The sequence below is a fragment of the Muntiacus reevesi genome, chromosome 7 (genome assembly GCF_963930625.1).
Source record: "Muntiacus reevesi chromosome 7, mMunRee1.1, whole genome shotgun sequence".
Taxonomy (NCBI): Eukaryota; Metazoa; Chordata; class Mammalia; order Artiodactyla; family Cervidae; genus Muntiacus; species Muntiacus reevesi.
The window spans coordinates 41704060-41731389 of NC_089255.1; the positions used below are offsets into that span (position 1 = coordinate 41704060).

Here is a 27330-nt window from a genome sequence, read left to right on the forward strand (position 1 = left end):
TGGCCAATTTCACTTTTTCACCCCACTTATTTGTTTTTTTTTTCACTCCCTCTTGCAATTATATTATTTCGATCTAAATTCTAAACATCATCTGTAAATATCCAATATGTTATTTCTAAAAGAGCTCTTTAAAACACACACAATGCTATTATTCTAACCAAAAAATTTAGTTTTTAAATATCTGCAACTATTCACAATTAAACTTTAAGAAGAAAACACAGGAGAAAATCTTTGGTATCTAGGGCTACTTGAAGAGTTCACATCAAAAGCATGACCCATAAAAGAAAAACATTGATGAACTGGACTTCATCAAAATTAAAAGTTTTTGCTCTGCAAAAGACTCTGTTAAGGGGATAAGAAGATGAACAAATTGGGAGAAAACACTTGCAAACCATGTATATGACAAAGGACTCAATTCATGAAATAAACAAGTCATTTAGAGAAAAGGCAAAAGATACAAATAAACATTTCATCAAAGAGAACAGATATAAACATGGCAAAAAAGTACGAGAAAATGTACCTTTAGTCATTAAGGAAATGCAAACTAAAACTACAATGAGATATCACTACACCCCTATCAGAATGACTTTTTTTAAAAAAAAGTGATAACACCAAATGCTGATGAAGATGAGAAGAACTGGATTAATTCACACATTACTGGTAGGAATGTAAAATAGTACAGCCACTCTGGAAAAAGAGTATAGCCTTTTCTTAAAAAATTAAACATGTGCTTACTACATGTCTTAGCAACTGCACTCTTTGGCACATATGTGGAAAAAAACATTGTTCAAAAGAATACATGCACCCCAGTGTTCACTGTAGAGCTACTTACAATAGCAAGTCATGGAAGCAACTGAAATGTCCATCAACAAATGAATGGACAAAGATGCGGTGCATATATACAATGGAATATTACTCAGTCATTAAAAAGAAGAAATAATGCCATTTGCAGCAACATGGATGAACCCGAAGATTATCATACTAAGAGAAATAAGTCAGATAAAGACAAATATCATACACTGCTTAATTGGGCAATTTAAAAAAATGATACAAATGAACTTATTTACCAAACAGAAGGACAGAGAATGAACTTATGATACCAAGCGAGTAAGATGGGTGGGGGGAGGGATAGATTTGGAGTTTGGGATTGACAGGTACACACTGCAATATTTAAAACAGATAAACAGCAAGGACCTACAGCGAACTCTGCTCAATATTCTGTAATAAGATAATGGAAAAAGAATTTGAAAAAGAACAGATACATGTATGTATATAACTGCATCACTTTGCGGTATACCTGAAACTAACACAACATTGTTAATCAACTATGCTCCAACATAAGAAAAAAATTTTTTTAAAAACATGAATTCACTTGACATCAGATTTCTAACTTGTGACAATGAAATCCATAAGTCAATAGAGCGACTTCCTTGGTGGTCCAGTAGTTAAGACTGCACTGCTAATACAGAGGGTGAGGGTTCCACCCCAGGTTGGGGAAATAAAGTCCCACATGCTGCACGTTGTAGGCAAAACACAAAAAGCAAACAAACAAACAAACAAAAGCCAAAAACAAAACAAAAACAACAATCAAAAAAAAAATAAGAAGTCAATGAAGTAGCAGTTTCAAGAAGAAAAAAAGCATTTCTAACGATATTCTTAGATAAAAAAGGCTAAAGGAACTTTAACATGCAAGAGACACTCCTAAAAATACTACTGTACCAAAATTTAATGAGTTATCAACTCAAGAAGTTAAATACAATAAGGAAAAACAAATATATAAAGATATATAATATATAAAATAAACATATAAATAAAAAATATAACAAAGAAGAAAAATCCTTTATTTGAAAAGATTTATAAAGTATACAAATCTCTGGCAATAGTAATGAGAAAAAAAAGTGAGATGACACAAATAAATAAAACAGAATAATAAGGAAAAACATGTAAAGACATGACAATGATCTTAAACATAATCAAAGAACATCATGAAGATCTTTGTACGAATAAATGTGATAATGTAGATGAAATGTGGTGAGGGACTCAAGCAATATTAGTGAGACAAGAAGAAATAGAAGTTTTGAATCAATTGCTATGTTAGTTATCAAAAGCTTTCCACCTAAACACACACAGACGTGTGTAAATTTTACCAAAATTTCAAGGAATGGATAATCTCTATCATCGAAGATGTTCCAGAAAAATTTTAAAAGCTGAAAACTCCCTAACTCATTTTATGAAATACGTATGACTCAGGTTCCAAAACTGGATGTTGGTGTTGTTTTAGTTGCTAAGTCATGTCTGTCTCTTTGGTGACCCCATGGACTGGATCCTCAGGCAAGGATACTGGAGTGGGTTGCCATTTCCTTCTCCAAGTGATCTTTCCAATTCAGGGATTGAACTCGTGTCTCCTACTTGGCAGGCAGATTGATTCTTTACCACTGAGCCACTTGGGAAAGCCCTAAAGTGATAAAGTGTTAGTTTCCCAATCACGTCCGACTCTTAGTGACACCATGGACTGTAGCCCACAAGGCTCCTCTGTCTGTGGAAATTCCCAGGCAAGAATATTGGAGTGGGTTGCCATTTCCTTCTCCAGGGGATCTTCCCAACCCAGGGACTGAACCCAGGTCTCCTGCATTGCAGGCAGAGGCTTTACCATCTGAGCCACCAGGGAGTCCCCAAAACTGGATAAGACATACAAAAAAGCATATCCTATATAAGTAAAATCCAGCTGAAAGAATATAAAATAAGATACTATTTATCATAGCAACAAAGCAATAAGGGAATCTAAGAATTAACCTAAAGAAAAAAAGAACTTCACAGAGTAAAATTTTAAACTCTATTAAATAACAAAGGCACGCTTGTGTGCATGCTCAGTCGTGTTCAATTCTTTGTGACCCCCATGGAGTATACTCCTCTGTCTATGGGATTATCCTGGCAAGAATACTGGAGTGCGTTGCCATTTCCTCCTCCAGGGGATCATCTGGACCGAGGGATCAAACCTGTGTCTCCTCCCACTCCTGCACTGACAAGTGGATTCTTTTACTGAGCCACCCGGGAAGCTCCTAAATAACAAATGAGTATGCATAAATGAAAAGATATGCCAAGTTCATGGATGGGAAAACTCAAAATTATAAAGAAGCAATTCTCCCCCAAATCTATCTATCTAATGTAATTTCAATTTTCAAAATAATCTTTTAAGATACTAAATGTTATATAGAATAAAGTCCGTAAGTAGTGAAGCAATTTTTAAAAAATGAGTGCATGTAAAACTGATGAAAATCTTAACAAGGTCTATGGATTGTGCTAATATCATTTTCCTGGTTTTGACACTGTTACTACAGTTAGGTAAGATGTTGGAGCAAAATGGGTTAAGAAGGGTACATGAGAGCTCCCTGGTCTGGGTTTTTGTGGGGTCTTTTTTTTTTTTTTTTGGAACTTCCTATGGATCTTTAATCATTTCAAAATAAAAAAAGTATAAACAAAACCTTCACTAACCTTACTTTTCTTCCCTTAAGAAAAGGTTCCTAAAAGAACAGTCTACATACCCCACGATGAATCACAAATCCTATTCCACACTAATTCCCCTCCAATCCACTAATACACAGCAGCCTGAATCAACTTTTTGAAACATCAACATTTAATCACGTATTTAAAAGTCTCCCAGCGCCCTTGGATAAAATTCCACGTGCAGTTAAAGTAAAACCTCTGCTGTGATGTAACCCTCTCCGGTGTCCTTCCACACCATCCTCTGTTTCGCCAAGTTCCACTCACACTCATGTTGCCCACATGCTAGTTCCCGAAAAAGAGCCAAGAGCTTTCCAGCTTTGACACCTTCACATAAACCACTCCCCACACAGAAAGCAGGTAAAAAACAGTAATTTCATACGTGATCTCCACATTTCAAATCACAGGACGCTGAATTCTGCAGGGTTTGATTAGCAGCTGAGTTGCTTCTCATACGGGCACCTCTATGCAGCCGTGTGTGTGCCAGGAACTGACTGATTTAAGACCGGTTTCAGATGTTCCAAGTAACATCAGGAAGGCCAGCGAACAAACAGCACGTTTGACAGCTTACAGTGTGTGAGGTCCTTTTAATCCTCAAAACGACCACTTGCGCGAGAGACCAGGTTCCGATTCACAACTGAGCCTTAAAGGAGCTTAAGTAACCCGCCCAGGGTTGAATGGGAAGCGGTGGAGTTGTATTCAAAGCCAGGACTGTTGTTGACCTCTACTCGACACTGCCTTTCTTATTCTTCTCCTCTCTCCCACAAGCCTACGAGTGATCCAGGCAGGTAGCTCCTGGGATCTGGGGCTGGAGCCCGGGCTTCACAGGATCCCGAGCTTCTCTCTCGCCGAGGAGAGAGAAGAAAAGCAGAGGCAGAGGTCCAGCACTAGGCAACTCCAAGAGAGGCAGCGCAGACCGCGGGGGGCGGGCCAGCGGTACTCACCTGGTGCTGGCTCTGCGGCCACCCTGGCACAACAGCCGGGATTTCCCCGACGCGGGTGTGCGCGCCGCGGAGAAGCTCCCGGGGAAAATCCCGCGGGCCCGTCCGCAGACACTGCCCAGATAACGCAGCGCTGGTACCATCGCCTGCGCCCCTTTCCCTGCCTCAAGCCCTAGAAGCCAGCCCTTGAGACCTGTAATGCCCGGGTCCCGGCGCCCTCTAGCCCCGCCCCCTAAGCAGAGGCCAATGAAGGGAGCGCCTTCGCCCCACGTGGGCGCAGCCGCCAGTGGCCAATGAACGCGCGCGGCGGAGGGCGAAGGGCAGGCCTGCGCCGCCGTAGACGCTGGGGACGCTAGCTTGCTCCTTCCTTTTGACTCTGTGAGTAGACGAGCTAGGCCCCGCGAGGGGCGGGACTAGTGGTGGTCACCTTCTCCCCTTTTTCTCCCATCGCTTGGCTAACTGAAAATCTGGCCCGCCGAGTCGCGCGTCCTCGAGCTGCAGAGCCCAGCGGACTTGGCGCCTCAGGAGAAAGTCTGGGGATGATGATGGTGAAAATTCTCGTTTGGGCAGGCCCAGAGGCCCTCCTTTCCTCCAGCTAGGCCCCGCCCCCAAGACCCCGCCCCGCGTCCCTCGTGGCTCCGCCCTCTCAATCTCGCCTCTTCCTAGCCCCGCCCCGCGCCCCTTGCGGCTCCTTGCGGAGAATCTGTCTCCAACGCGTCTTCTACAGAGCGGAGTGCTCACTAAAGGGCACTGTCCAGCCCTAACCTTCTCCAGACGGAGGCTCTGTCATGGCGACGCCTGATAGTCTGCTGTTTTCTGGCCATCCATATATGTGACTCCTGACATGTCATTCATTATTGGTCTTGTAAATATTGAGCGCATAAATGAACCAGACGGCTCGGTCTCTGCCATCATTTAGCGATCTGTTTCCTTTCTTTTTTTTTTTTAAATACTGGACTGACATGTAGTTTTAAATATGCTTTACGGGCCTGGAAACAATGATTCACCCGTACATGTCACTTCACCCCTATTTAGCTGTAAAGTGAGGGAAGTGGGCTGTGTAATCTCTGAAAGACCTGTGTTAAATTATGTGATCCTCTAGTTCTATGCCTAACTAACACCTGTTGTCAGTGTTTGATGGAAGTTTTTTTTTTTTTTAATTTTTAGGGTCAGGACAGCTGAGCAAAACAAAAATAGGACGATGTAACTTTATTACTTTATTTGGATTTAGCAGATGGAGCAGTGGTAAAGAATATGCGTCCAGTGCCCGTGCAGGAGACCCAGGTTCAGTCCCTGGGTCCGGAAGATCCCCTGGAGTAGGAAATGGCAGCCCACTCCAGTATTTTTGCCTGGAAAATTCCGTGAACAGAGGAGCCTGGCGGCCTGCAGTCCATGGGGTGGCAAAGAGTCGGACACCGCTGATCACCCCACGGGCACTAACTTTATAGCTGGAAGGACTTACACTTGCCTGTCTGAATTTGGCTCCAGTTATTAGTCGAATAGCTTGGGGAAGTGGAGTCACCCCTTTCCCTCAGCCCCTCCTCTGTGAACTATGAGTGATGTAGGGTCCCCCTTAGAGGACTTTTGTGTGGATTATGCAAGATAAGGCTCATCAGATGCTTAGCACAGTAAAGTGCTCAATAAAATGATGGTGTTTATTATGTTTATATGGTTTTTATCACCTGGATAGTTATACATATTTTCTTTATTTGTGAAAATAATGTGGAATGTTGCCTGCTTGTTCATCACAAATGAAAAATAAGATATGATTCATTGTTTAGTTCAGTTTTTAATTTTTTATTAGAAATTTTTTTAATATTTTGAATTTTGAGTTAATTGTAGATTTCCATGCAGTTGTAAGAAACAGTAGAGATCCTGTGTACCCTTTACCCAGTCTTCTCAAATAGTAACATCTTGTAAAAGTTTGATACAACAGCATAACCAGGAATACCCCATGGATCTTATTCAGATAGACTGTTTTGCATTTGTGTGTGTGTTTAGTCCTGTACAGATTTTATCACACCTGTATAGATACTTATTTTTGTTTTTTTGGTCATGCAGTGGGGCTTGTGGGATCTTAGTTCTCTGACTATGGATGGAACCCTGACCCCTGGCAGTGAGAGCGTCCCAACCACTGGACCGCCAGGGACCTCCCCATGTGTAGAATGTTGTATCCATCACAGGCAAGCTATAGCACAGATCCATCACCAAGATCCCTGCAACAAGGCACCCTCTTCCCCATTCCCTTCTCACTTTCTAAAATTTTGACATCTCAAGAATGTTACATAAACAAAATTATATAGTATGTAACTTTTTGGAATTGACTTTTTCATTTAGCATTATCCCATGAGATCCATCCAAATTGCAGCATGTATTGATGGTTCATTCTGTCTTATTGCCGAGAAGTATTTCATGGTATGAATGTACCACAACGTGCTTAAACCATTCACCCTTTGGAGGATATCTGAGTTACTTCTAGTTTTTTTTTTGCTATTTCGAATAAAGCTGCTATGAAACTTAGTGTACAGCTTTTTGTGTGAGCCTGTTTGTTTCTCTGGGATAAGTGCCCAAGAGTCCAATTGCTGGGTCATCTGATAAGCACATGTTTAGCTTTGTAAGAAAGCGCCAAACTCCTTTCCAAAGTGGCTGTACCATTTTACATTCCCACCAGCAATGTTGAGTGATCCAGTTCCTCTTCAGTGTTGCCAGCTTTTGGTACTATCACTGTTTTTTTATTTTAACCACTGCACAGGATTGTAGTAGATTTGTTACTAGGTTGAGTATAGAATTATACAATCTAGGGTCTGTGGTCAGGTTTTCATGAATCAGTCCATAGTAGTGGCTGTTTTACTCTTCTGTGATTTTGAGCTTTGAGCTTGTACTTCCTAGTTTAGCAAAGTGAAAGAACTCAAAATACCACACGTATTTTTTATAAAATTTTCTCTGCTTAACTTCTCGCCTAGGCTTGACTGTACATTAATTTGTTTCATCTCGATTATCTCAAATCAAGAACTCACCTTACATTCATTGACCCTGTAATGTCTTTGGCTAGAGACATTTGTTTTCTGGCCACCACACCCTCCTGAAGCTAAGAATTCATGTTCACCTTCCATCTAGGTCAGAACCCATAAGAAGTTAGTTCAGTGAGTGTCAAGTGATACTGCCTAGGGTAACTTTGGGGACTTTTGCTTCTAATTCCTAAGGAAGTGCTCTGTCACTTTATTTCACTAGACTCTAGATACATCAGGAATAAGAACTGGCATCAGTAATGGATGATTTCCAGTGAAGTGGGGTTATAATTTGGAGGGTAAACTCCCCAATTCTGATACCACCTCACCCTTCTCTCCACACTTTCACTGCCCTCAAGAACAGGTTGGCTAGTTTAGTCTTTTTGACCCCTGAATGAGCCATCATTTTGAATAACCCACCTAAGTAATTATGTTTAATATGTAAAAAGAGAACTTGCACTTTTTAAAAGAAACTTGTTTTTATGCAAACTGAAGAATTCTCCATCTCCTGTTTTGAGGCACACATTAGAGGTCTGGCCTTCTCTAAGTCACAAAGTTACTATCAACTTTTGGAAACATCTGTTAAAAGCTTATGGCTGCAAGCCATATTATGATAGTAAGAAGAATTTTTAAAATAGTTTGAATTCCTGAGTTATTTATCACAGCAGTAGCTTAGTAATGTTTGTTTTTTAACTTGAGTTTGAGTGGTTTCTTTTAATTTGTGTGCCTAGTCACTCAGTTGTGTCTGACTCTCTGCGACCCCATGGACTGAGGTCTGCCAGGTTCTTCTGTCCATGGAATATTCCAGGCAAGAATGCTAAAGTGGGTTGCCATTTCCTTCTCCAGGGGATTTTCCCAACTAGGAATCAAACCCGAGTCTCCTGTGTCTCCTGCGTTGCAGTTAGATTCCTTATCTGCTGAGCCTTCCCGGAAGCCCTTCTTTTAATTTATTAAAGCTAAATTCACCAACTCACCACCAGAGGTCTCCTCTTTCCCTCTAGAAAGCATTCTTAGAGGTTCAGTTCAGTTCAGTCGCTCCGTCGTGTCCGACTCTTTGTGACCCCGTGAATCACAGCACGCCAGGCCTCCCTGTCCATCACCAACTCCCGGAGTTTACTCAAACGCATGCCCATCGAGTCAGTGATGCCATCCAGCCATCTCATCCTCTGTTGTCCCCTTCTCCTCCTGCCCCCAATCCCTTCTAGCATCAGGGTCTTTTCCAGTGAGTCAGTTCTTCTCATTAGGTGGCCAAAGTTTGGGAGTTTCAGCTTCAGCATCAGTCCTTCCAGTGAACACCCAGGACTGATCTCCTTTAGGATGAACTGGATGGATCTCCTTGCAGTCCAAGGGACTCTCAAGAGTCTTCTCCAACACCACAGTTCAAAAACATCAATTCTTCTGTGCTCAACTTTCTTCACAGTCCAACTCTCACATCCATACATGGCCACTGGAAAAACCATAGCCTTGACTAGACGGACCTTTGTTGGCAAAGTAATGTCTGTGCTTTTTAATATGCTATCTAGGTTGGTCATAACTTTCCTTCCAAGGAGTAAGCGTCTTTTAATTTCATGGCTGCAGTCACCATCTGCAGTGATTTTGGAGCCCCAAAAAATAAAGTTTGACACTGTTTCCACATCTATTTCCCATGAAGTGATGGGACCAGATGCCATGATCTTAGTTTTCTGAATGTTGAGCTTTAAGCAAATTTTTTCACTCTCCTCTTTCACTTTCATCAAGAGGCTTTTCAGTTCCTCTTCACTTTCTGCCATAAGGGTGGGGTCATCTGCGTATCTGAGGTTATTGATACTTCTCCTGGCAATCTTGATTCCAGCTTGTGCTTTTTCCAGCCCAGCGTTTCTCATGATGTACTCTGCATGTAAGTTAAATAAGCAGCATGACAATATACAGCCTTGACGTACTCCTTTTTCTATTTGGAACCAGTCCGTTTTTCCATGTCCAGTTCTAACTGTTGCTTCCTGACCTGCATATAGGTTTCTCAAGAGGCAGGTCAGGTGGTCTGGTATTCCCATCTCTCAGAATTTTCCACATGCTTGAATTCATTTGAAATTCTCAGTATCAATTAACAAAATTACAGTTGAGAATGCAAAAAACCTGCCAGTTATTTTTTTTTAGGTTTACTGAAAAATAAAAACTTAATTTTCATGTTTAAATTATTTTGAATATAATGTCCAGTATTTCTAGAGATCATAAGCTGAAGTAAATTTGATCTTTCTCTTAAGCTGAAAGATAAGGTTGACCAAAATGAATCAAGTGACTTCAGTTTTCATACTTCTCTAATTTTTCTGCTTAATGACAGTTTCTTTGTTTCTGCATGAAAACTTATCAGTCATTGAAGATTGTTAATTCCAAATATTTATTGAGCTTGCATTAGGGGATCGTGCTGTGTCCTGTGTTAGGGATAATTGAAATGAATATGTGATTTTTGCTCTTTGTTTTGCTCTGCATACTTTTCTTCAAACCTTTAAATATTTATTGCTTGAATGAATAGATGGATGGAGATTGTATTTGAATAAAGTCTTGAGGTTGGGAAAGATTTCCATAGGGGGACAGGGAGGACATTGGAGGGAACAGTCTGAGATGAATCCAGAAAAACCCAATTTGTAAATATGGTTGGCAGCCAAAGGAGTTACTGAAGTGGGCACAGGTGGTGAGAGATTAACCAAAAGCAGTGAAGATCTGAGAATGTGGGAGGAAGTGTTTATAGCATGGGGACAAGTTTGTAGTAATGAAGGCAGAGTAATGGCGGAAAAGCAGAGAAGGTAATAGATGACCCCAGGGTACTGAACTCAGACCACAGTTCTCATTGTTCACAGCCTCAACATCCTCGGGCATTTCCTCAGCTCTAAGGTGGTTCCCTCTCAGGACTCTTTCTAGTCCTCTGCTTTTTCTTGAGTCCTAGAACCATTCAATGACTGAGGAAAGAGCCCTTGACTAATACGGGTGAAAGCCAGGTTCAGGTTTCAGCACTGCACTGCTAACAATTAGCCATGAACCACTGGGCAAGTCCCTTTAAACACATGCATTTACTAATACCCCACCTTCTTCCAGGATTGTAGGGTGTCAGTGAGTTACTTAATATCAGGGCTTCAGTTTCCTCATCTCTGAATGACCCTCATTCTTGCTGCCGCTGTCTGAGTAATATTCCTGAAGCATAGTTCTGACCATGCCAGTGCTCTGTGCTGAAAACTCAGTGACTCCTAGCTACCTGCAGAAGCCAGATTCGCTGGCTGATCACAGGAGACCCTTCCCGTTGTGACTGTACATTGTCTGTCTCCTCATGACCCCCATGTTCTAAGCCGGCTGAACTACAGTAAGCCTTAAACGTTCCCACCACAGCTAGTCACCCGACCTAACTTTTCTTGGCATCTTTGTCTGTTGAAATCCTTGTTTGTCTTTAACTCTTTTGAGGTATTTTTCAGGTTCCATCATTTATTTAACTACCTGGTGACTTGTTTTAGCTCACTCTACCCTGCATTAAGTTGTCAGCTCCTCAAAGACAATGTGTCATTTGTCTGTGTTTTCCCCCCACCTGGCACTTTAAGTCAGGTTGAGACCCAGTTCTGAAATCACTTTCTCAACTCATGGTTATGGATTTTTACAGCTGGAAATCATCTGAGCAAATCATCTCATTTTATACATGAGGAAACCAAGGGTCAGAGAGGTTAAGCTGCTTGTCCAGTCTTTCCCAGCTGCCCTGGCATAGTTCTTGGTTTGCACTGTTCTGGGGACCCTGCTTACAGTCTTGTCATAGGAAGATCTAGTCCCATGATTCCTCTCCTTTTCTGGATGGAAGTGTCTTAACCTTGACACATTGCTCCTTAGATGACTTTAGTCTGTCATTTTGATACTGGAAATGTGGATCGGGGCTGGAAGTGGTTTCGGTGATTCTGTGGCTGCACTACCTGAATGGACACCAGGTGGCGCCACTGCAGGCGGACTCCAACTGAAGATCGAACAAGTATTACAATGTCAAGGCTGGGAGGAACCATAGAGACCATCCAATTCTGTCTCTCCTTTGCAGCAAAAGAAACCAAAAAACAAACAGCAGTAACTTGCTCAGTAACTATTGAGGGGTAAGTGAGTCAGCTTTATCATCCCAAGAGCACTGAGTCTGAAGTTGTGAAGTAAGTTACTGTATGTATGGATTCTGATTGCCAACTGATGATCTAATATGAATACTATTTTCTGTGTCTAGAGCAAATGATGCTGTTTGGAAAAATTTCCCAGCAGCTCTGTGGCTTAAAGAAACTCCCATGGTCATGTGACTCCCGACACTTCTGGGGCTGGTTGAATGCAGTGTTTAATAAGTAAGTTACCCTTACTAAAGTGAAGAAACATGGAGATTGTTTCAGCTCGATGAGTTCCCAGTGGCTAATTTGGTTTTCTTATATTTCAGATGTTATTTGTGTTGTGTATGCAGTATGGTCCTAATTTTCTTTTTTAAAAAATTGAATAAAGACCAAAAAAAGATAGGTTATAGAATATTAACTGTAACTGACTGGGATGCAGGACTTCAGTGATTCTTTTTATTCATTCTTTCAGTACCTTTCAAGCTTTTTGAAATGATCTTTTATTATTTTTATAATCAGAAAAGCTCAGTAATGTTAGAATATTTTATTCTGTGACTTAAGCAATGTAGTTAACCTTTTGAATACTATCAAGTGAATTCAAGTTTTAAAAATGTTATTTGGTGGCATGCTTATTTTGAAACTGGCAAAACTAACCTCCTCATTGCTTAATACAGCATTAATACCACTAACTAGAGGAAAAGACATGTGTAAAAATTAATAAAGGTAACAAGGACATTAATTTGAACAAATGTTCAAAATTATTCCCCTTTTTAATCTTTTATCATTAATAAAAATTATAATCAAGGGTTGTCATTTGTTCAATACATAGTTACTGAGTATCTCCTGGAGTCAAGTTACTATGCTGCGTACGAGTCAATGAAGACCCATCTCTGCCTGATAAACTCAGATTTTTTAAAAAAATGCTTTGACAGCATTCGCTTGAAAACAAAAGCAAAAATGGTAGCAAGTAGAGCTACCATTGAATGTTTTCTTTACATGGATTTACCTCCCTCCTCATCACATGAAGTGAAAAGTAGTTGCTATTCTGTATGTATGTTGGTGAACACAGCTAAGAAGCTAGTGACTATTGTAAAAACCACCTGCTTTTGTTCTCGTCCCCAGAGTGGATCACGACCGCATCAGGGACGTTGGTCCCGACAGGGCGGCGTCCGAGTGGCTGTTGCGCTGCGGGGCCATGGTGCGCTACCACGGCCAGGAGCGGTGGCAGAAGGACTACAACCATCTCCCAACAGGCCCGCTGGACAGATACAAGATTCAGGCGATTGATGCCACCGAGTCCTGCATCATGAGCATTGGATTTGATCACATGGGTAAGTCCTCTACCACTTGTCATGGGAAATGCGGGTGGTTTGCAATGACCTTTGGTTGCAGTTGACTCACTTTTATAGTCATTGGGGTGTCCTTCTCGTCCTTTTCAGTCCAATCCAGCTTGTATCTTCGTGTGTATGATATTTATTTTTAAGTTACATAGAGGTTACAAGTACCCTCCTCTCCTTTCTCTCCACACTAAGCTGTGGTTTATCGACTTAATATTTAAGGTCTTGTTTGTCAGACTATCTTTGTCAAACTTCTGTCATTGAGTAACCCTGACTAATATAGAAATAATTATACCCACACAGCCTCTGCTTGTGTGGGCATTTCATTCCTCACTGCATGGGCATCTGACTGTAGAATGGCCCTGTCTGTCAGCACAGCCCATGTAGTGAATACTTTGTGTGGTTAATAGGGTGACCAATTGTTCCAGGGCTTAAGAGGTTTCCTAGGATTTAGGACTTCCAGTCCTTACACCAGAACAGTCCTGGGCTAACTAGGAGAGTTGATCATCTTCATGGTAAAGCAGGTTCTTAAACTGTACTTTTTCCCCCTCCAGAAGGCCTACAGTTTGTTGAAAAAATAAGACTATGCAAGTGTCACTATATTGAGGATGGTTGTTTGGAGAGACTTAGTCAACTTGAAAATTTACAAAAAAGCATGTTGGAAATGGAAATAATTTCATGTGGGAATATCACAGACAAAGGTATCATTGCTTTGCATCATTTCAGGTAGGTGGTCAGAGTCAAAATGGAAACTTGATAATCATGTTAAGGTGAATAATCAGAATTTAAAACAGTTGAGAGATGGTATCTTTTTTTAATTCTGAAAAACAGAATTTTAAAAAATGATTTAACCTTCAGCCACAATACTTTAAAACAGTTGAAGTTATCAACTTTAATATCTTACAGTTGTATTGCATTTTTTTAGGAAGCATCTTTTTTAAAAAAAAATCAATTACATAAAGCACCTAGTATGATGCCTATTACAGTTGTTGGTGCTCTCAGTAAACATTAGCTGTTATACTTCCTCTTCGTCTTTTAAAGTATTTTCCCCCCATGTTCTGCCAATAACCTCAGCATCACAGGAACTTTGAGAAATTTTAAACATTAGAACCAAAAGTACAAGATTGTTTGTCTCTTACATTAGTTCAGGCTTTGTGGCTTCATCTCATAATAGAAACTTGAGTTGTTTTAAGAACTTCCCCAGTTTCTTTTCCTTTCTAGGTTAAGATTCATATTTTAAAAATTCAATTTCATTTAAAATAAAAGCAGAAACATGACACAGTTCACCCATTCTTCCTGCTTCTCACCCCATCTTGGCAATAACCACCAATATGTTTTGTGTATCTATGAGCTTGCTTATTTATTTTTAGCTTCCACATATAGGAGATCATACAGTATTTGTCTTTCTCTATCTGACTTACTTCAGTTAGCATAATACCCTCGAGGTCCATCGGGTTTGCCCAATGCAGAATTTTATTCTTTTTTTATGGCTCAATACTACAAATATGCATATACCGTATTTCCTTTATCCATTGATCATCAGTGGACTTTTGGTTGTTTCTGTATATTGACTGTTGTAAATAATGCTGCACTGAACAGGGCTGTGCAGGTGTCTTGTTGAGTTAGTGTTTTTGTTTCCTTCAGATAAACACTGAAACATAGAATTGTTGAATCATATGGTAGTTCTTTTTAAATTTTTTGAGGAATCTTTATGCTGTTTTTCATATGACTGCCCCAATTTACAGTCCCATCAACCATGCACAAAGATTCCCTTTCCTCTACATTCTCACCAACACTTATTTCTAGTCTTTTTAATAATAGCCATTCTAACAAGTGTAAGGTGCTGTCTCATTGTGGTTTTGATTTGCATTTCCCTGATAATGATGTAGCGTATCTTTTCATGTACCTGTTCTCCATCTGTATGCCCTCTTTGGAAAAACATCTATTGAGATGTTTTGCCCATTTTAAAAATTGGATTGTTTGGGTTTTTTGCTATTGAGTTGTATGAGTTTATACATTTTGGATATTAGCCCCTTATCAGATATATGACTTGCAGATATTTTCTCCTGTTCAGTAGGTTGCCTTTTCATTTTGTTAATGGTTTTCTTTGCTGTGCAGAAGCCTTTCAACTTGATGTAGTTCCACTTGTTTATTTTTGCTTTAATTCTTTTTACTTTCAGTGTCAGATTTAAAAAATCATAACTACAACTGATGTCATATTTTATATTTAACATGCAAAGGAGTTCTATGCCATAATATACATATTTGGAAAAACTCAGCAGAATTATTGACATAACCAGAACAACTAAACTTTGCAAAGTCTAAATTAGTTCCTAGCATGAATTTCATTTAAAGTAGTACTCTAAGACTACTGTTCTAAAAGTCATTTTGAATGTGTAGGATGATATGAACACACACTGTGTGTAATTTCTTAAAAAGCCAATAAAACAAGTTTATTTTTAATGTTATAAGAGTAAAGGCCAAATTACATTAACTTTTAAAAATTTCTTTTTTTTACAGGAACCTCAAGTATTTGTTTCTAAGTGATCTTCCTGGAGTAAAAGAAAAAGAAAAAATTGTTCAAGCCTTTAAGACATCACTGCCTTCTCTGGAGCTAAAATTAGACTTGAAGTAAAATAATATTTCAATAAGTATCTTAATTCAGTGTAGAGTGTCATTTTAAACTGATCCTTCACAGCAATACATATTATATAATTATCAGCAGAACTATAAGGATGTTATGACATTCTAGCAGAGTCCATCATGTAGAAAATAAACATCCAGATGTGATTCACTAAAATTACTAAGTTGGAAGTAAGAATTTATGTACATTAAATCATATTAAGTGCAAATCAGATACCCTTTTAATTTTAATATATTCTTTATTTTATAATGGTATCTATATAAATATCTGATATAGATACTTAAGTTCTTTAAAATGATTTAAATGTACTGTACAGATATTTATTTTTTAACAGTAACTTGTTTCATTTTAAAGTTATTGAAGCAGGTTACTATAAATGTACAGGTATGAAAAACTGAAAGCTAAATTTCAGACTCATTGATGGAGTCAATTATGCAAAGTAATCAGAGGTTACCGGAGCATTCCCATTGCTTCCCAGGATTTGCATGCATTTCTCATGACCCTGCATATCTGTGCTCTTTGTAACATACATCCTTTCTCTGAATAAACAGTTTCTGGCTAATTTGTCTAGTCTGTAGGCTTAATCTGGTGTTTTATTAAAACTAGACATAAATACTTGGCTGGATTTAAACAACTTTGCTTATTCTAATAAACCAGAGGAAACAATGATGAAGACCAGCACAGCTTTACCTATTTTTTGCTTAAATTTAAAAACTGCTTAAAGAGGAAAAATTTAACATGTCAATTAGAATTTGTATTCCCTCATATATGTTGGATAGTATTTCCCATGAGTATGAGCACAAAATTCACTTTATGTCTAGAATGCAGTGATAACGAATATCATAAATAGATAAAGTCAGATCTTTATTTTTTACCTGTTTGAAATGGCCCTGATTCTATTATTGTTAGTTATATGCCAACTTGTTTGTGGATGTCTGTATGTTTGAACATTATTCTGTTGGATATAACCTTGACTGGAGATAGTTTTAAAATAAACACTTTCTGTGATGCACCCTTATAGTAGAAAAATGAATTTTAGTTGTGTTTAGAAACTGGATTATGTAAATAGCATGTGCAATAAATGATATGCTGTTTACTAATATAATTGCCACTGTCATTTAAAAAATCAGAAAATGTTTGTCTCATGTGAAACAGTGGTGATTCCGTGATGAAGAAAGGATCACGGATATGGTTAAGTATAAGCATACATTTTATGGAAGTCAGGAGAAAATGACGACTTCTATCTCAGGTTTGTTTGATTACTATGTGATGAAGCAACTGATTGACCACAAGTTAGTCTGGAGATACTTTTCTATTCTGAATGGAATTCTTTAAAAATACTGGATAAATTAGGCAGTTACAGTCATCTGCCTCGTCAAGTGCATTGTTAGGGGCAAGGAAAAAAGAAAATACAAAATTTACACTATTGCAGAAGTTGGATGTCCTTCTTTGTCATTTGAATCAAAGTCTGTGTAACAAGAATTAGATTATATTGTGACTGGTTATTTAGCCCACTGTCAGCTCTATGCAAGAAGCTACTACATACATCAGGAAGCCTCGGGCTATCATTAAACTGGCTGGGGTAGTCAAAATTATTGAACAGGTGCCAGAATTTGGTAGATCACTGTGCAGTAAGTGAGAACAGTCAAATGCTGTCATGAAGAAAATTAATACAGCAGTAAACTGAAGTGCAGAAGAAATGTTTTGAAGATACAGTAAACAGTAAAGTACATCTTCAAAAACCATGGCCGAGAACTGCTACAAAATAGCAGCACATCAATAAAAAATGGGGTTGAACAATAAGAAACAGACATCAGCTTCATATTGCCCTTATGTCCAGGGGACAAAGATGAGAAGCTTTTTGAATAGAAACAATAGGCCAAATCAAAGCTAATTATATGTCATCATTTTAAGTATCACTGTACAAAGCTAGCAATTCTCAATAATATCACTTTGGCCTATTATCATTAGCATTTAGTTGCTAGGTTAGTATATATACACACATATAGGTGTGTGCAGTATATATATATATACAACATATACATAGAGTGTAAAAAGATATTTCAGGGAAAACATCAACTTAAAACATAATGTTTCTTATGACCCAAGTGAAAGGTTATAAGCAGTTTCTTCCAAAACCCAGATCACTGTATATAATCCTGCCTGTTGCTCTGTCTCCAGGTCTGAGGCTTAACTGGAGAGAATGGAGTATTAATTACTTTCAGGCTGGCAGGATCAGTTCTTGCAAAGCCTGTAGATCTTGTTCTACCCCTTGGTCAACGGCCAAGCTTCATGCCATTGTTGGCAAGGGTAACTGGGTGAACAAATGTAGACAGATTATACTCAACCCATCTTGCCTGCAAAAATGACTAAGATGCATCATTTACCAAAGGTAAAGACCAAAGCATATGTAAGAAGTGTCTACAACACATCATTAAATATATAAGCAGATAAATTACAGTTCTTTTATGATAATCCATATGATTTTAAATATTTTTAATGACTCAAATATTCAAGAAGTTTCCATATATAAAAATCAAGAACTAGAACAAGCAGGAAATGGAATTTTAAACATTTTGCTTTTAAGAACTAAAACCCTCCTTAAATATGATGAGAAAATCTCAAGAGGCAGGAGATAGGACTCAAAGCAACAGAGATTAAAAAAAAAATAGGTGTGCATTCTATAATCCATTTTCACTTGTTCTATCTGGTACGATTATAGCATAAATCTTTTTTTTTTCTTGCATCTCTATTTTGCCAGAGGTATGGGCGAGTACAGTAGATACAGTTTATATTCTGCCCATCAGCTCAGCTACTTAGATACAATAAAAATACAAGTGAAAATTCAAAGAAGTTGTTTCTTTCTGTTCTGGACAGCATCGTCATACATGGAAGACTGCCTCTGGAATTTTCCTTCATATCTTACCATGTGGCCTCCCCCACTTAGCCACTTAAGTTTTCTCCTGAGGCTTTTTCCAACATTGTGATTGTTTTCAACCATGTGTGTTTTATTCAAATTGATGACCGACTCTTTTTTTTATCATCAATCTCCAAGCTCTTTAAATGTTTGGAAAGTGGTAGTTAAGTTTCTTGGTGTTATAGCAATATTTCTTGTTATCCAGAGCTGGAAGGATGCTGCTGCTGGTTAGCTGAGGTAGGCACTGCAACTGAAAATACGAAACAGAATTACGTTCAGTGCCACACGCTTTCTTCATTATCCATAACACATTCAAAAAAAGGTAAATAATTTTTTCAGCACAGAAGTACTCTTTCTGCATAGAATCTGGGATCTGAGAGAGAACAGAATGTTTACATCTGGACCTCAGGGGCTCCAATCAAGATGGAGGAATTGAGGGACATGGAGCTCACGGCCTCCTATAAATCTGGTCTCTGCTTTTCCTTTTCAAGATTTATTGTTTATTATAAAGCAAAACATGTACATTAAAGGAAATTTAGAGGATATGAAAAGGAAGGAGAAATCTACATGTTAACCTTAATGGGAAAAAAGCACAGATTCACAGGAGTTAAGAGCTTGCTGGGAACTTAGGGATTATTTAAGCCAATACCTTGTCTTACAGCAAAGAAAACTGATGTCTGAAGCATTCAGATGGCCACCTACTACCTTACTTAAAATGGCAACCCACTCCAGGATTCTTGCCTGGAGAATCCCATGGACGGAGGAGCCTGGTGGGTCCACGGGGTCGCTAAGAGTCAGACACGACTGAGCGACTTCACTTCACTTCACACCTTACTTAAAAAGGCAAAACTTCTCCTTTAATGCTGCCAGAAAATGTTTGAATTCATCCTCAATGTCAAACAAAAGCAAGGGAACACATATTTTTTATGGTACTATATGGACTTAGATATCTGAAAAATGAATAATTTTCAGGACTTTTAAATCAAACCTACAAGCAATATACAAATTAGTGAGGTTCCCCTATTCTTTCAAGTAAAAATATTTCTATCAAGACCCTTTACTCCTAAACACAAAGAAACAGTAAGGTAAGGGGCAACTCTGAGGGGAAAGTCTATCTCCTGTCTGCTTTGTATGAAAAGCATTCTTAACTTCCTAACTCTGGTCTATTTCAGGACACTGGGTTTCATGCTGTACCTGTTCCTTAATGGACCATCCACCCTCTTCTCTCCTCCAAACCTCACAGACACCACCCAGATGCCACTCAGCAGGGGAAGCTTCAAAGGGAAAGACTAAGGCAAGATAATTTAAAGCTTAAGGGGCAACTGAGCAGATCCAGAAGCAATCGGGAGCAGCCAGCTCGTCCTAACTGTGGTTCCAATACAATCCATTCTAAATCATTACAGCTCTTGGCTTATGACAAGACTCTTCATGCAAGGCCACTCTTCCCACTTTACAGCAATCACAAATCTTCACGGGCTCCCAGTGTGCAGCCTGGATAGCGTGCTCTGGTTAAACGTACTGTTCTGCTGTGCTCATTGAGAGCACTCATCACCACATTTACCGTAGCCAACTCTGATGATTAACGGGCCAAGGAGGAAAACAGTTCCTTTTGCAGATAAAGCTGGAATGTCAATCAATACTGAAGGTAAACATGATGACAGAGAGCTGCCTGGGTAAATTTAATTTCCTTTCCCAAAGCACAAGAAGCATGCTCAGCGGGATTCACACCCTGGTCTCTGTCTGGGACCTGTGCTTCTGCACACCAAAAGCCCTGGCCCCTGGGTGGCAGCAGGAAGCCACTAGGCAAGGGCATCTTTAGGATTCAGGAAGAGGGCCCTTAACAGGTAAGTGTCTCTGGGACCCTGGCCGGTAGATCTTGTGACCTGTGTGTCCTCAGGCAAGAATAACAGGATTCTGGAACTGCAAGCCACAACCTCACCTCAAGTACAGATTCAGACTCTCCGTACCAGATGGCAGGTAAGAACTCATTTGAAATTGCAACCTCGCATGTTTCTGTAAAGCAGTGCCCCAATTTTACCCCCGGCAAGTGCGTTCGGCTCTGTCGTAGGGTCTTCTTTGTTGGTTTCTCCTGCTCTTTTGCCGAATCCCCCGTTTCTCTGATACTGTCAAAATACGAATGCTGCAACAGCTGCTCACACGTCAGTCTCTCGGCAGGATTCATGTGGAGACAGCCCTAAGAGAACAGAAAATTCCTTCTTCTTACTCTCTCAAACTGTATAAACTTCTAATATCATTTTTTCTTCTTTGAAATATTAAACTCTTCAGTTGGGAACAAAAGGAGGAAAAAGTAAGAAAAACACACCAATCATGACTTCCATTCCTTCCACAATCATTCCTGAATGGGTAACCACATAATGAATTAATAAATAGTCTCTAGGAATAGTAACAAATCATTTTCTTCACCTTGTTCTGTTCTTGAGGCATTCGGTGCTCTGCCCTGAGGGAGTAGGACATGATTTCTGAGTTCACCTCAGTGTCCCACTAGAATAATCCTCCTAACCCAATTTGGGCACTTGACTGTACTTTGTAAAAGCTAGTTTTTTTATTTAAAAAATAATACCTACACATGATGAAAATAAACTTCATACAATATGTAGCAAAGTCTCTCCATCAATCTAGTTCTACCATTCTGTCATCTAAAATCAGTAATTTTTTGTATATTCTTCCAGAAATAGCCTATGTATTACATGTATATAAGGAAGAAGAGACATACCTCTCTTTACGTTACATCATTCTTAACTATTTCCTATGCCAGTAAATAGGCTAGCGGGCTCATACTCGGATAGATTAAATCTCACAATTACATACCTCAAGGAACTGTCTCATTTCTAAAATTATAAATGCATCAGTAAGTGTTTTAAATACTTTTTGTAATGGGTGGGACATTGACCTTAACTTGCAAATATTTTAATTGGTACCTTATTTTACACAAGGACTATATGCTTTTGAAAATGTGTACGGAAATCAAATTTTAAAGTTGAAACCTACTTTCAATATATTAGAGAGTTGGTTATTTAAAAGAATCCTATGGCTAAGCAGTTGTTTGTTTTTTTTAAGAAAAGCATCCTTTTTGTAAAACATTCCTCCTCTTAAATTTCTATTTTGTGTAAATTTACATTTCAAGTACAATATTAGGGTTATTTAAAGTGAAAAATACTTACAGATGTTTTCACTGTTATGTGACTCATTTTAAAAATGAAAAGTACATGTACTTTTCAAGTGAGAAGAATTCTAAAAGGAACACTTTTCAATCCATGGATTGACATAAATCATTCAGATTCCCCAATGATACAGTTGTCCTGTATTCCCAGGTCTGTTGGAAGCCATGATTTTACCTTTAAGAGGCCCAGGGCAGGATAAGAGATGTTTGGAAATTTTAATTCAAGCGGTTCCTGTTGAAAAAGAAAGAAAGAAAACAGGGATTTTATTTACAGCATATATTCAAATATAAAGTTACTTCAGATTGAATTTTTGAGTGCGAGAAGCATCTTCCTGGAACCTTCTTTGCCTCCTCCACCCTCTGCCCACCTCACCTCCCACCTATGTCTGTTTCATAAGTTCCTTCTTTCCCCACTTCCAAAATGTTTTATAACCTTATACTCTCCCCCATCCTCCAAACTGCTTTTCCAAAATTTCTTCCTAACCATTTACCCCCTTTACTTCCTAAAGAACAGATTCAGGTAGCAAACGGTGAGGGAATACTAATGAAAAAAAAAAAAGAAAGAAAAAAAACACTCGTCAAGCAATTGTTATTTCCCTGTTTTCTGCTCCAATTTATATAACTTGCCTTGTCTCAGAATAATGTTTGGCATTTCTAGAAAGGGGTCCTAATTATGGCATTTATTGACATTTACCTAAAGGGAGCTATGTAACAAAGATTTTTTCCCCCCTACCCAGGTGAACAGATATTCTTGGTTTTCTGGAATAAACACTGTTCTCTCCTCCCACAGGAGCCTGCTGTCCCCCTGATTATCCTACTGTTTAAAGAGTCTCCTGAGCAGATATCCATCAATCTCCCTTTGGCCATTTAAGGCTATTTTGCTCTGGTCACAAGCAGGCGACAATCAGGAATAAGAAACACTATAAAATAGAAGGAATGCTGTATGTCAGGCACACAGGCCAGTTCAAGTCTCCCACACTGCAGGCGGATTCTTTACTGTCTGAGCCACCAGGAAGGCCCACACCACTGATAAAGAGGCTAAAAAGGAGGAAAACTGAGAAACTAAGAGCTAACCAGGCTGAGTAAAATAAATGACTGAGATGAACTGCGTGTATAAAGACGGCGGTTCCCTGGTGCTGCCATCAGGCCTAAGAGCACAGTGTTCCTTAGTTCAGGAAACCAGCCAACAGCAACCAATTCCCAAGTGTGCAGCTATTCATCACTGATAAGATAAGAGCCTCAGTTGTGGAGTTGTCTAAGATCAATAGGGAAAAATAAAATCCTAAAGCAGATCTGTTTGAGCCTTTGAGAGCAGCCCACTCCACTCCCAAAGCTAAACTATTTCTCTCGCTGTTTCTGTGTGTTGAATCTGAGCGCCACTGGAGACTGCCTTGACATTGCTGACACTGAGGTCTGCTGTTTCAGCAAGGACACCTGGAACGAGGCGGGCTGGCTGGCTGCGATAGGCAGGGATCCATGCCTGCTTAGCCGGTTTCCCTGCCCCAGAAGCATGCAGGCCTCCTTCGGGCAGGGCTGCTGACCGGCAGAGGGACTCGGGCACAGATATTCAGCCTGCGCAGCCCCCACACTGCGTCTTCCTGTGTTTCTGTCAACAGGAAATCCCCTGCAGGTCAACCTCTGGGAAACCATGGGAAGCCTTTTACACTGATGAAACCTGGGTTCTTTCTGAGGTTTCACTGGTAGAAGAGCGAACAGGAAGTTCGCTAAGGGATATTTAGTGTGACACTGGGAATGTCCAGATCACAAGGGAGCAGCTGGGTCGCCTGCCATATGTCAGGTGTCATTCCTGCTTCTGTGGCCCTGAAGGCTCCCCGCTGCCCCACTTTTCCTATTCCCAGTGCTGCCGGAGCGGGGCGGCAGGGCAGTGGGAGGTGGGAGGCTTCACTGCAAGACAGGCCCAGAGTTTGCAGGGACAGACAGCTCTGATGGAACCGGATGGAGCCTCCACCTGGAAACTGAGCAATAGAGGAGGGTTCACTTCAGTGTGAAACTACCTTCCTTAGACAGTAGGAACTCAGGACTTCATAGACCTTAACTGTGTTCTGAAATGTTTCTGATTATAATACAGGCTCATTAGAAGACACTTGAAAATATTTAAAAAATCATAAAGAAGGAAACAAATTGTCTCACCACAAAGAGACATTCGCTGTTAATATTTTGGTATACTATACCTTGCAGCCATTTATTTCACAAACATAAAAATCTTTCTAGCCTGATTTTCTTGAGGTTATCATATTATATTTATATATGTAAACATGTATGTTTATTTAAATTTATTAAAATTATGTCAAATTATGTATACGGTTTTATAACTTCTTTTCATTTAGTAGTATGTTACGGACCTTTTTTATCAAGTGATTACATATGAATTTAATTATTTTTATTGGCTATGTGGTATTTCTATTGTAAGGATATACCATAACCTATTTAATTAATTCTCTACTGATGGAACACTAAAGGAAATGATTTCTGTTAAAGAATGTCATATTTCCATTAAAGAATGTTTGTTGTATCTTTATACTCTTGTCTAATAGTTTCACTGGACTAAATTCTTGAAATTTAGACTATGCACATTTTAGATTTTTTAAGTTTTTGAAAAATATGTGTTTTCTCCACATTAGCCAAAAGAACAGGTATCAGAGTGAGGCTGGCCAAGCAAGTTCATCACCATTTTCCCCCATGATCTGGAACTGAGCACGCAGTAGAGTAGAGGTTTGGACCATGCTGGATTTTTCTGGAGGAGTCATCATCTACAAGTTGATCAGCTCTGAGCTTTGTAGCTTCAACTGCTGAAAATGATGGACACATGAGTTTGGGGCAGCAGCTCTGTAATCCTGTCCAACATGATGGCTATGCTCTGCTATCAGCTGTCTGTAAATTAGCACTGAAGGCCAGGGTCTTGTAGAGAATTTGCCCCAGTTTTCTTTTCCACTCTTAGACTGATCTTCTGGTGCCAAGTGGACCAAGGGGCTCAGGCAGGTGCAGAACTATCAAAACCTAGTTAGACTGCAACTCCCCATGTATATTCATTGAGTGAGAATGATCATCACTAAAATACCCTGGTAAATGTAGCTCTGACCTGCAGAACTCTTACCAAGATAGGTCACTCACCATATCGTCAGGGTCTGGAATTTTTACCCCACTGAAGTACTGATTTGTGCTAAATACGTGTTGGTGCCTAGGAATGAGGTCTCCTTTGGACCAGAAGAAAGAGAAAGGTAAAATTAGATCAGATATATATATATATATATATATATTACAAAATACTGGGTATAGTCTTCTGAAACTAACACAATATTGTAAGTCAATTATACTTCAATAAAAATTTTTTAAAAATAAAAAATAGAAAAACAGTGTTTTTCATCCACTCAAAAAAAATTAGATCAGTTAGCAAGCACTGCTCTATGGCTTCCTTCCATTGGTGCGATATCAGTCAGGGCCTATACCTACAAAGGACACCCTTCATGGAGCCATTACAGTGAAGACTCTGAGAGTTTCCCTCTTTCGTGACCGTAAAGGGCACTGGATGAGACTAAGAACTTGGCTCTGCCCTGACATCGGTAAAACTATCTGGTTTCCAAAAGATGGGACAAAAACCAGCACTTACCCAAGGTTTTCCTAATCAGATAGAGCTGATCCACATCTGATTTTCCTGGCCACAGAGGAACCCCTGACAGCAGCTCAGCAAAGACACAGCCAATTGCCCAAACATCCACTGGGGGGCCGTACTGCGTGTCCCCCACCAACAGCTCTGGGGAGCGGTACCAGCGGGTGGCCACGTAGTCTGTGTAGTAGTCGCTCGGTCCAGCTGGCCAGTGATGGGACATGGAAAATAGAGGGTGCAGTGCAAGCAGGGAATCAGAACCGGGAGGGGGAAGACCTGAGAAATCAAGCTTGTGCCCCACCTGTGGTTTTTCTAAATCAGTGCTTTACAATACTGGTTATGCATGAAAACCACCTGGAATATAGTACTTTTTACAAATTACTGATGTTTGAGCCCCACACCAGTCCAATTAAACCAGAATCCCTAGAGGGGTACCAGTATGGTTTTTAGAGTTTATAGCTTCCCAGATGATTCTAATCTATAGCCAACATTGAAAACTACTCTTCTAAAATAGTAGTTTTAAAAAGCACTATTTTAGCAAAAAATGGTAGAAACTAGGAGGGTAATATACATATCAGTAAGCCCTTTATTGTGATAACATTTACATATAGCATATACATTTTTAAACCACTGTATGTGTGTTTTCAGTAATTGTAACTTGTCATTTATAGCAAGCTTATGCCCTAAATATACAAGAACTAGCCTCCTATAGCACTTAGATCTTTATCATATTAAAAATCTTCCTAGCTTTGACACTTAAATAAAGAACACTTTGATACTCACTCAAAAGTCGAGCGAATCCAAAGTCACAAAGCTTAATCACAGACTGTTTCGTGACGAGGATGTTTTCCGGCTTCACATCCCTGTGTATGCACTAGTCACAAACATCAAACCCGAGCAGATTAAACAGGAGCAACCCTCATATATGGACTAAATAAAATACATGAATATCCAACAAATATCTGAGGCTGTTTGGACCTCTCACTGACCTTTTAGATAACAGACTACAAAACAGTAGTCAACCCCAATTCCTCAAGGGCCCTAAACGACCAACAAATGTGAAAAGAAAAATGAAAGTCGGGTAGCCAGATAAACAACAAATAATGTTTTTAGTAGAATTACATCCCATGTAGTGTTTGGAACATATTTATACTAAAGTATTTATGACTGTTCACTTGAAATTCAAATTTAACCGGGTGTATTTAACCTAGTTACATTAGGTGATAGAGAAAATGTTAAACGGCTCTGGGTGAGGACCGCAGCATGGCTGCAGGAGCTGCAAGTTGGTGCCTAAGCAGAATTCATAATCCAGTTGTGTAACTGAGAACAGAACACATTCCGCCTGGTAAACAGGACAAGCCCTGGGCCTGCTGAGATAAGCTGAGGAAGAGATGGGCGGGAAACAGCAGCTTGCCAAGAGACCTCCCTTCCAGCTCTGACATTTGTCCCCACAAGATAAACAAACGCAGGCAGCGCACACCCTCTGGGGAGTCACTAGATGTCAGCTCCATCCCACACACATCCAGCCTCCTTACTGCCCATCCACCCCACCGGATGTAGCCCCCACGCCACCGCCAGGGTTTAGACACAAATCACCTGTGGTCTGCAGACCACAGCTGACATTGTTTAACAGGGTGATGTTAGAAGAATGCCTAAGAACCTTCACATGATTTTCCTATTAAATAGTGCTTTTTTTGGTAAGGAACAAATCTTCAACAACAATAAAAAAACAACCAATTAGCAATTACATAAAAACAACAGTGGGTCAAAATACTGTTCAGGTTCCTAATAACCTTCCCTTCCATGTATTTTCCTCTCCAGAGGAGAATGTTGGAGGCTTCTGCAATCCGAGAGACCCTCTCTGGCTTAGAGTTGAATCCCTGGGGTGTTCTTGACTTTCTAAAATTTGGAGCTAGGACAGAGGTTCCTCTCATGCCTGGCCTAGTTCTCACTCCAAAGGATCTTCAGGGTGAGACCCGGGTGTCAGTGTTTCCCCACGGGTATTTATTATTCTGGAAAAATTGGGGGGAGACAATTTTTTAATTATTTTGTTACAACAGATCTGGTTCTCAGCAATTAATGGCC

The 27330-nt window shown here is 39.7% G+C and overlaps 3 protein-coding genes across 7 annotated transcripts in view; 1 reads left to right on the plus strand and 2 right to left on the minus strand.

The window, feature by feature from the left end:
• Window positions 1–4649, minus strand: part of L2HGDH (L-2-hydroxyglutarate dehydrogenase) — a 49625-nt gene extending 44976 nt beyond the window's left edge. For both annotated transcript variants that reach the window (XM_065941902.1, XM_065941901.1), the window contains exon 1: window positions 4446–4649. In XM_065941902.1, the coding sequence (XP_065797974.1) occupies window positions 4446–4585 (140 nt within the window). In that variant the 5' untranslated portion in view covers window positions 4586–4649. The remainder of the gene's footprint in view (window positions 1–4445) is intronic.
• Window positions 4650–4720: 71 nt separating this feature from the next.
• On the plus strand, window positions 4721–16551 carry DMAC2L (distal membrane arm assembly component 2 like). Of its 2 annotated transcripts, none has more exons than XM_065941908.1 (5): window positions 4721–4820; window positions 11667–11778; window positions 12664–12872; window positions 13433–13604; window positions 15399–16551. In XM_065941908.1, exons 2-5 carry the CDS (start codon window positions 11672–11674, stop codon window positions 15511–15513), a joined length of 603 nt encoding a protein of 200 aa, XP_065797980.1. In that variant the 5' UTR covers window positions 4721–4820; window positions 11667–11671; the 3' UTR covers window positions 15514–16551. The 2 variants fall into 2 exon arrangements, with proteins under 2 accessions (XP_065797980.1, XP_065797979.1); XM_065941907.1 differs by lacking the exon at window positions 4721–4820 and adding an exon at window positions 11355–11542 and having other exon boundaries at window positions 11666–11778.
• A 142-nt stretch (window positions 16552–16693) lies between these two features.
• CDKL1 (cyclin dependent kinase like 1) overlaps window positions 16694–27330 on the minus strand; it is a 49548-nt gene continuing 38911 nt past the window's right edge. For 2 of the 3 annotated variants that reach the window (XM_065941903.1, XM_065941904.1), the window contains exons 5-10: window positions 26029–26119; window positions 25249–25449; window positions 24753–24835; window positions 21796–21852; window positions 20379–20633; window positions 16694–18689 (exon numbers count right to left, since the gene is read on the minus strand). In XM_065941903.1, the coding sequence (XP_065797975.1) occupies window positions 18582–18689; window positions 20379–20633; window positions 21796–21852; window positions 24753–24835; window positions 25249–25449; window positions 26029–26119 (795 nt within the window). In that variant the 3' untranslated portion in view covers window positions 16694–18581. The remainder of the gene's footprint in view (window positions 18690–20378; window positions 20634–21795; window positions 21853–24752; window positions 24836–25248; window positions 25450–26028; window positions 26120–27330) is intronic. The other variant, XM_065941906.1, reaches the window with a different exon arrangement.